The 10270-nt window shown below is 36.5% G+C and overlaps 1 protein-coding gene across 4 annotated transcripts in view; it reads right to left on the reverse strand.

The window, feature by feature from the left end:
- Positions 1-10270, reverse strand: part of STAU1 (staufen double-stranded RNA binding protein 1) — a 24792-nt gene that overhangs the window by 12613 nt on the left and 1909 nt on the right. For 2 of the 4 annotated variants that reach the window (XM_009870429.1, XM_009870427.1), the window contains exons 1-5: positions 8137-8415; positions 7181-7305; positions 5130-5286; positions 3468-3606; positions 2590-2755 (exon numbers count right to left, since the gene is read on the reverse strand). In XM_009870429.1, coding sequence (XP_009868731.1) covers positions 2590-2755; positions 3468-3606; positions 5130-5286; positions 7181-7305; positions 8137-8329 — 780 coding nt within the window. In that variant the 5' untranslated portion in view covers positions 8330-8415. Of the gene's footprint in view, positions 1-2589; positions 2756-3467; positions 3607-5129; positions 5287-7180; positions 7306-8136; positions 8416-10270 lie in introns of those variants that run through there. The other 2 variants (XM_009870426.1, XM_009870430.1) reach the window with 2 other exon arrangements.

Genomic DNA, 10270 nt, shown 5'->3' on the forward strand with positions numbered 1-10270 from the left:
TTTCCCTGAACACCTCAAGGGCGATGACCTATAAAGTCTGTTTTTAAAGTAGTTTGGAAGTGTGCATAGAATAAACTCTCCAAGGAATCTATGCCCCTAAATCAGAATGAGACCATGAATACAAGCATTGACCACTCTTAGCTTTCATCAAATTGTTCAAATACTTCTCTAACAGATTAAAAACCAAAGCAAACAAAAAAAAACTCCCAAGCAAATTGTGGAAGTATTACACTCCTTCAAGGTGGATTCACCCTTTTCTAGGAACTCTTGCAGGATGTACTTCCTCAAAGACTGCTTATAATCAAATTATGAATAGCAGTGGAGTTGCTGAGTAGAACTACACTGATTTCAGCATAGCTATCAGTGTGACTCTTTTATTCCATGTTAAGGGTATAAAGAGCAGCTGTGGCTTACCAAATAAGTTGGCAAAAAATGTAGAAGCAATTCTGATTTTAGTATTTCCAGTCACAAGTTAGAATTTCTACAAACTGTGCTCGAAAGCATAGCTTTTCATATTTTCTAAGCTTTAAATTGATGCTTTATCATCTCTTTCTTACCCCTAAAGTCTAATCATTTTAATATTTTAATAAATGATTCCTTCTTAAGCACTGAATATTTTCTAATTTAAAAATACTATTTAAAAAATCCTGTAAATACTAAAATTTATAAAGTAAAAAAATTACAGTTTACATCCCCCCTAAAATACAAGAGTTCACGCACATTCTGTTTACACACACACACAAATGGGATACATAGAAATAACTACATTTAAGAGGAAAATTACTAGCAACATCAAATAAAAGGTAGGAAGTATCAGGATTACGTTTGTTTGTGAAATCTAGTTTGCCTCCATTGTACAGATGCATTATAATTCCATCTCTTATGATCTCATACAACTGCGTCCTTCAAGGGCCGTGCCTCACTGAGTGCACAAATGAACAGTGGCAACATCTTCTTTATTTTACCCTTATCTTGTCTAGTGCAAAGTGCTGTTACAAAACCAGCATTTCTCTCAGACTTTCCCAAAACTACAACATTGGAAAGCTACAATTATCAATCAGCTTAGCATTTAAGTACCAAACTTTAAATTAAGATCTGATTTATCCGAGTACTTATTATAAAACAGTACCTTCTGTTCAAAGGATTGCTCTTCTCAAGGATAGCTGGATTTCCTACTGTTCATTTTATAGATAGGTCAGTCAAATAGAAAACTAAAATGACAAATACATGTTTCTTGTAGAAGTTTGACTTGCCCAGCATATGTACAGCAGGGTCAAGACACCATTCAGCTTTCCCCGAGCTTGCAACTGGTTGATTCATAAAATAATTCTCCCTTCTTGCAATCTCTTGCATCATTCACAATAGTATTTCCCTTATTGTGTTCTTAAAAAAAGGAAAAAGACTCTATTGATTTGTTCCTTTACCTCTCGATTTACAGCCCTTACATTGAGTGAGACATCTTACAGAAAAGGCTACTCAGTCCCGTAACGACAATTGCAGTGCTTGTTCTGAAGACCTCACATTACTCAACTTTCAGCACAATTCTACAAACATTCATAAATTCATTTGTACAGAAGTATTTATAAAAATGTGAACAGAAAAGAATTCACTGACATGTGATCCTATTATTTTCTGCAGAAAGAGTTGGACTCTTTGTGTCCAGTACACAGAACTCTGCTACCTGCCCTGGCAGGAGGTTACCTTTGATAAGGGTAAGTGCAAAAAGAGGATATTACACACCACTGGCACAGAACGACAACATTCAGAAATTTGAGGTTCTCCTGCACTGAATGGGAACACCCATGTCAGGCTTGACCTTTCCTGTGTGAAGACCTCCGCCCATCCCTGACCACGCTCTGCCTATCATCAGGTCTAGGTTTCAGTGCAGAACTCAACGTCTGCTTTTTCTCAGCTTCTATTCCAGGATCACTCTCTTCTCCCCAATAATGTTTGTAATCCCTTAACTCTTAGTAGTCTCCATCATTTAGTAATTCATCCTAGAATTTATTACCTGAAGCACTGCCATCAGTGCCTCCTAGACCTCTTCCCTGAACCATCACATCCAGTGTTCTTGCCTAATTATCTGGGCAATGCTCTCATGCTCTCCCCGACAGACACACTCTGAAGTTTTAACTTCCTGCTCTTCCAGAACTCCCACAGTTGTTTCAAAACCATGTAAGAACTTTGCCCAGGAAGCTAACCTGCGTCCGATTTCTGTGTTGCCCATGCTAGAACGCAAGCGCCCCATTTACATGCTTCTTCAGAAGTTTGTATGATCTATATGATCTGTACCTGATAAGATATCAGTTCCTATCTATGCTTCCAGTGCTCATATCTGACACAGGTCTATAGCATTGCTGTGGAAAAATACAACAGCAAAAATATTAATATAACTTCATTTGGGAAAAATCTAGTTCCACAGAAATTTGGTTTTAAATCAAAGTATTTCTATTGACACAAGTAGGTCAACACAACTACACAGAATTAACTTTCGCAACTGTCATCTTACTCTCAATAGGGAAAAAATCTACATCAGTATCTCAGTTTATCTTCGCAATTTATGCTTACAGCACTAAGATTAATTCCCACCTCTGGTTTCTCAGGCAAGGGCTCATTCTGCAGAACTTTCAGTGCTTTAGCAGCTGCATCATGCTTAGCAGCCTGTCTTGTTCTTCCTTTCCCATGAAACTGCTGCCCTCCAATTGAAAGCTCGACTTGATAAAGTAAGGGCCCAACAGGAAATGGGTAAAAGTACCTACAAAGAGAGGGATGACAATGAGAGAATAGTTTGGCCTACAAAACAAGTTGTACGTGGATTAATCTCTTGGGTATCAGTAACAACCACTCAGCACTGAAGGACTAGTATTAGAAAGCCAAATTTTGATTTCAAGTCTAAAAGATTTTAGGGAATGACCTTTGGAACAGAGTATCAACATTTCTTAGTTTACAATATGAACACATTTCTAACCAACTAGAACATCAAAAGATTACACAACTACACTTTTATAGACATGGCAGCCCAGTAAGTTTTGAATTCCCAATTCCTATGCTCATACAAAATACTTTCAATTGAAGCTTTAAATTAAACAGTATTAGAAAAAATATCAAACTGTTTTCTTCACTTTCGCGTTTCTACAGAAAGGAAATGCAAGCACTATCGAGCTATTCACTTCATGAAGCTGGTTATATCTCCCAACATCCTCAAAAACACTTGATCATTTGGTTCAGTTCCCTTTTTCCTCTCCTCCTTCTTCCCTCCAAAGAAAAAAAGCACCTTAACTAGGACAAATTACAGATATTAATGGGGTACACTTATCAAACCATTTTGCCTCATAAGCTGGTTATGTTTCAAGCTAAATGTCACTTTAAGGGATGCAGTCCTTGTAGCTAGTTTTCAGAAGATAACATCAAAGCACTTGGATGAGGAGACATGCGACTACAAAACCAAAAAATTAAACAATACGTACCGTGGAGGATAAGTACCACCTCTCATAGTATAGTTGTAAGTGGATCTCATCCCTGTATAAGGATCGATAGGTTTGTACAAGGGTTTCTTTCCCAGCTTCATGCAAAGTGCATTTAACTCCACTGTGGGAGTTACACTGTCTAAATAAAAAAAGAATATAGAGTTATCCAACAGTCACAAGGAACTGAAACAACCTAAACTCTTAGGCTGTCTCAAAGCAGGGAAAAATGAGCTCAAGTTTTGCCATATGCAGTATCTTGAATGAATGAATTCTGATTAGAAATGCTAATGAACACAAAGAAACTAAGTCTGTATGATGCATGTTAAATCAGCAGCCTAGTACAGTTATGATAAACCCTGTTAATAAAAAATGTGAATTTGCCAGGGGCTTTTTTTACCTTTTTTTTTTTTATTTTGCTTTAAACTTGTGAAGCCAACAATTTATTTATTTTTGCAGCCTATCTAGCAATGTCGTTTGCAGAACAGAAATTTCTCTTCCCCAGAAAGTGTTTTTAAATTAACAGACAGACTACATAGCTTCTGTGTCTGTTGTTTACTGAGAAGGATCAAGTGCTTCTCTTTGCACGTCAATGACCTAAGAAGGTTTTAAATTTTTCTGACTCTTCACTTTCAAACTGCAACTGGCCTTTTCAAAAGGAAAGTATGTTGCTACTGAGGTCTATAAACATTTCTCTGGATCCAGATATTGTGTGGATGAAGAAGTGACTCTCTGAATGTTCCCATTTTCAAAAGAACATGAAATTATGCAACAAATCCACAGAAAAAAACCTCCGTAATTGCTAGCTTATAATATTTTCACTGTCGAATGTACAAAGTGTTTCTAAACATAGAATTTTGGCAATATCAGAATACAAGTTTCAACCTTTGCTGAACTTACTAATGCTATCCCAATAGCTTTGAGTTCAAGGGACTGAAAGTAAATGCCAAACAATCACACATGCAGCTGAGATGCAAAGCTAGTTCATACTTCATTTTACATGTATATTAAAAGCAACCTGTCTAGGGTTAGGGCTCAAACCAGGACACAACGTTAGTAATGTCCCCTAAACACAGCAAACAATACAAATCAATACCTATTTCTCTTTAAAGAAGTAAAAATGATTGAAATTCCAAAGTTCCAGTCCAATCTCTCAACACAAACTTAACAGCTGGGGTTTTTCTGTTTTTGTTTTAAACATTTCCAAAGAAATCTTTATTGTCAGGCTTTTGAATTATCCTATCAGGATTAGTGAACACATTCATCTGCCTACGCAAAAGATTATTCTTTGCTGTAACTGAATTAATAAATTTTTTTGTTTAGATTCTTTTTTCTTTTTTTAAGATTAGGATAAAAATTCTTTCAGGATTGCACCAAGCATTAGAAAACAAAACAGTTGAGCAGTGGGTTCTTCAAGCTTGAATGACCTGATGGAAAAACCCTACACATTTACCTTGTTAATATGATGGTTTTTATCATGTCACCTGCAGCAATCAAAGATTAAACCAAGATGATGTTCTCAGAAAACCTGACAATTGCCATTGTTAAATCTGCAGAATCACTGTTTTTATTCATCCTTATGCCACTTTAAAACACATACCAAAACCCGAAAGGTGCATTCTACTTTTTAATTTTTAAAAAAAATCAGCTTCTTGTGGCATATACCTGGATTCTTGCCTTCACTACGTGATGGACGAGCCGTTGGCTTGGGGAATTTTGTCCCTTCCAAAGCTTTGGCAGCTGCCGCATGTTGCGCTTTTTTAATACTAGTTCCTTCAGCTTCCCAGTGCTGGTCCCCAAGAGTCAATTGCACTGTAAACACCTCAAAAATAGAAAACATTAACTTTATTATGAGCTGCTTCAGGATATTCATAATTCATTCGACCCTTTTACACAAAACAATGAGTTTTTTTAGTGATGCAAAAGTTGATAACACGGTAACCAAAGCTTTCCTCAACTGCCATGTCATCTCCAGGTTTTAAACACTTTGAACATTGATTTCACTGATCACTGAACTAAGAATTTCATGATAACTGTAGCTAGCAACTATGCTGCAGGCTGCATGAGATCATACAGGCTAAAACCAAAAAGACACAATGGCTATAGAGGTGACAGCTACACAGACTGCTGGTATGCTGACATTACAGCAGCCTTGAAATTCAGACTTTTTTATTCCACATACCTCAATTCTTGCTTTAACACTGTGGGGTTTTTTAAACAATACTTTTCAGCAGCTTGGAAAAAGCTAAGTTCGCATTACACCATAAAAACTTTTACATGCCCACAGGTGAGCACAAGCCTATCTGATTATAGAGCAAAGCTCTGTGATACTTCTTTTTAAGAATGTGGGATAAAGAAGGATATATATTGCCCTAATTTTTAAAAAATTAATCAGACAACAGCAATCCAACGCCTCCCTGGTGATTAAATGAAGTTTAACTTCAATCAGAATGAAAATACAAGTGAACGGATGCTCTAAATGTTAATCCAATACATTTTTTAAATGTAGACCTTGCCTCCTTTGCACCCTGAAGCTGACATTACACATATTTTTGGACAAAAGATTTTAGTTGTTAATATCATTAAATTCCAAGGCAATTCCTCTAACATACAACAAACACTGTTCCAGGAAACACCTTAAGTAGATCATGTCAGATTACATGGACACATCCCAGGCTGATTCACCTTGTATGCCTTGACCTCTGTTCTCACATAATAGAGATCTTCAGTGAGGATTAAAAAGTTTAGTAATTCTAACAACTCCCTTTTTCAGTGTTCTTTGAAGTAACACAAACTGCCTGTATGTTTGCTGTATTCCTGAAAACCTCTCTCTCCACACACGAACAGAGCACAGAAGGAATTGCGTATTACCAAGACTTTGACACGTTGTAAAAGAGAACATTGGAGGCGGGATGCAGACCTCACCCCGATCTACCCCAGGTGTTCTTTATCCCCACTGTGACGAACTAGAGATCTTTTTGCTCCAGAACAGCTGAATCTTCAGCACTCTCAATCATACTGTACTTCAGACAGTAAAGAACATACACTAAGACTCTTGTTTGCCAAATATTAGGCAATTAGGATAGAAAGGTTCATTTTATTTATGACTAAATCAAAACAACAGCAAAGCAACATTCAGTTATGAAGTGCACAAGAGAGAACAACTCTCAACGTTAAAGTAATAAAACTTATTCCAGGCATATAAAGAAAAAATAATTTGTACCTTGCCAACTTACCTAGACACAAAAGCAACAACTCCTTATGTAGCATTCTTCCTAAAGAAACGTAATTTACATATATCCTCCTGTATCTTACAGGATAATTCAGACTAAGAACTATTTAAATCTTTTAAAGTTGGTGAGACTAATGTCAAAACATTAAAATGCCCCACAAGAAGACCACAGAAATTTTGTGGAACAGGCAAGGCATAGAACAAAAGCTTAACATCGTACTAGAAGGTGATTATATGAAAATCATCCATACTTAAACCAAAATTTTTTAGCAAGGAGCACAAGAGATAAACCTTGCCTTATTAAATGCAAAGACAAGCATCTCATGGTGGAGCTAACAAATAACTCTTCAAAAAAGCTAAGTAGTTTTAGGTAAGCTGCCCATTTCTCTCTCTTACTCTGCATTATCTTGCAGCAAAAATATGTACCTTGCTTTTCCTCCTATGAAAGTGAAAGAGCAGAACAGCAGCAATAAGTAATATTTACCTTAGAATGAGCTGGACCTTGCTCACTCAGAAGCTTATACTCGGGCTGAATCTTGTTGAAACGGGCTAACTCATTCACAAGACACATTGGGGTTTTCTCTTTGGGGTTTGCCATGTTTGAAGGAGCTGAAAGATTACACAAAATCGGATAAATGAACAGTTACCTGTGAGCTGCACTACAGTTTTTAATTTAAAAAACCGAAAATCATTGGCTTAGTATTTAGTCATCTGCAACACATGACTTCTCAGAAAAGATTTGCTGGAATAGACAGCTCTGTTCATTAGCCAAACTGGCCATAATCTGCCGAACCTTGGGATTTCCAAGTAACGCACATGGCTAAAAGAGAGCATCATTAACTTCAACGTTTTAATGCAAGCCAGAAGCACAAAGTTAGAAGACCCCCAAATTAAGCTTGTATCTTATGTAGTACATTTCAAGGAGCAAATCTCCTCAGCATTCACCACAGCCACTTGCTTTGAATAATTTCAAAAAGTCTGTCAATTTCTTTTTCTTTCTTTTATTTCTCCCTACTATGTATTTTTTATTTATTACCTTTAATTCAATCTCTTATATTTTGTTAGTACAGTATATTTAGCACTAAACTGGTCATAAGAGAACTAAAGAGAACAGAACTAAACAAACTATTTGAAACATATTTTTTAATACTTAAGCTACTTGTAGAAAAGATGGAGAGCAGTATTTTAAAACTTCAGTGTTGTACTATTTTAAATATTCTTTACTATTACAAACATTTCAATTAGTTATTAGAACTTCATGGAAAATTATGCTTCTATCTGTCTCAGATTTCATTCAATAGGGAGAAAGCACTACAAGCTACTGCAGTTGGATAAATATTGCTTTTCCAAGTCCTTGTAGGTGCCAGACATCAGGAATACATCATGTCAAACTACAAATGCTAAGAATATATAAACTTATTAGCAGACACTCAGTCTTACCTGCAGCTGCATTGGTGGATGTAACTGAAGCAGAGGGTAAAGCAGAATTTTGGATAGGTCTACCTGCATTTTCAGAGGGCAAAGAACTAGTAGTAGAAGGAATACTCAAAGGCTGTGAAAGAGCTGGGTTTTTATTCAATATTTGGCTCCCTGCAAGGGCAGCAGAAGGATTCTGAATTTGAACTTGAGACATGTTCACGTCCAACCAGAGCAAATTACTGTAGGTAAACAGCTTTGAATGCAGGTAAACTCAGTGTGAAGAAGCCAAACTGCTGACCTAAAATGTAAAGATAAAAAATGATAATACTAAATACTTAGCATTCTTTATTGAAATTGTTTCTCCATCAGCAAAAAGGGGAAAAAGCACTCAATCAAGTATCTATTGTTTCCATTTTGTATGCAATAAGCACTTACACAATCAGGTCTAACAGCATATTTCAATCTGTATGCCCTAACAGTTCAGTTTCACATTTCCTTCATTTATAAAAGAGTAGTGTAGAAGCTTTATTTATGCTTGTTCATTTAAGATAACTATTCATCTGTTTTCCCCGTCACTGAATCCTCTTACAAAGCAAATCCACTTCCTCAAACTCAGAGCCACTGCTTACATACTAAACAAAGAGCAACTTTCATGAACGGATTACATTTCATGCATTCTATCATTTGAAGTTAGTTTTTAACTTGGAAGGGCAAGCAATAAATGAAGTCTTTACAAAAACAACTATTTGGAGCATGCACCCTTTATTATAATCATAAACTCTCCCCCCCAGGGTCAGCACGAAGAATGCCTGGCCATTTATGAGGGGAACACAACTGGTGTCCAGCAGAAAACGCTGAAGTAGCTAAGACTGGGAAAAGTGAAAGGGTAAGAGCTCATAAACTTTACAAGCTACATGCGTTAGGAAGGTTACTTTCACTTAAGTCACAATGTGTCTCGGTCACAGTCCAGGCATCAATTTTAGAGTTATTTGGCCTTGCAACACCATAAACAAGTGTTGAACAGTGCTCACGGGCACCTATGTTCATTTAAGCAAAAACACCTCCAAGGGATGAGCTGGCATGAGCCAACGTGCAGTATTGTGATAGGTCTTTCCTCTGCTGACAAATTAGTGTTGGATTTCTCTTACATATGGATGCAACATTATCTTCATGCTCAGACAGTTAAACCTAAATATACACTAACAGGTTGCTGGTTTGAAGGCTATCATTGCTGTCAGAGCTCAGCTGCCCATATCCGCTTACAATGCACATACCAATTTATTTGTTAAAAATAAATTTTATAGCCAAGTAAATACATTTTACACACAAAGGCATACACGCACGCATACACTGGTCACCTACAGAGCTTATTAGGGCAGCAAACAAAGGTTTATTCTTTCATAATTTATAGATGGAAAAAAAGAAGAGAAATCACTGCTCCAGATACCACCAGGGAGCTATTAGTAGCAACACAACTCCGCTAGAGCTCTGTGCGCTTCAAATTCTGAACCTGTGAATGGACTTCCAAATGTGAGAGGAGCAGCAATGAGTCAGAGTGAAGTTTTTAGCCAGTTGCTGAAAAAACAAACCTAAGAGGAGAACCTAGGCTAACACCTTCACGGATACGAAGATTTATTTATTAAATAAGAGGAAAGAAGTTACTAGGAAGCAACAAACACACCAATAAATTTACCACCTGGAATATTTTTACTTTGAAAAAAAATCATAAACATGTCACGCCTACCATACTTACTAGTTGGTTAATTATTTATTTTATTTAATTAGGAAGTGAAATTAGTTCAGAAGATCTTATATGCAGATCATAGTCAAAACAAATCCTATACCTGACTACTAAATTTGACTGCTAAATTTGCAGGAGTTGCACACTAGCTGCATTGTAACTTTGAAAATGGTATTGGGGACTCTATCTAAAGGACTCCAAAAAGTTGTAACAAAAAGTATGTAGAATAAGACTCCAGGGTAATAATTTTATAATCACTAAGTTTCATTCCCAGAAGCATCACTAGAAACACTGAAGATTTTCAAACATAACACACCAATAGTAATTGCTTGGATAAGACTACAAAGACTTGCAGTGCAGTAAAAAAAAAAAAAAAAGCTAATTCTCCTTTTCCTGCTACAATGAAACATCCTT

The sequence above is a fragment of the Apaloderma vittatum genome, unplaced genomic scaffold (assembly GCF_000703405.1).
Source record: "Apaloderma vittatum isolate BGI_N311 unplaced genomic scaffold, ASM70340v1 scaffold14675, whole genome shotgun sequence".
In the NCBI taxonomy this organism is placed as follows: domain Eukaryota; kingdom Metazoa; phylum Chordata; class Aves; order Trogoniformes; family Trogonidae; genus Apaloderma; species Apaloderma vittatum.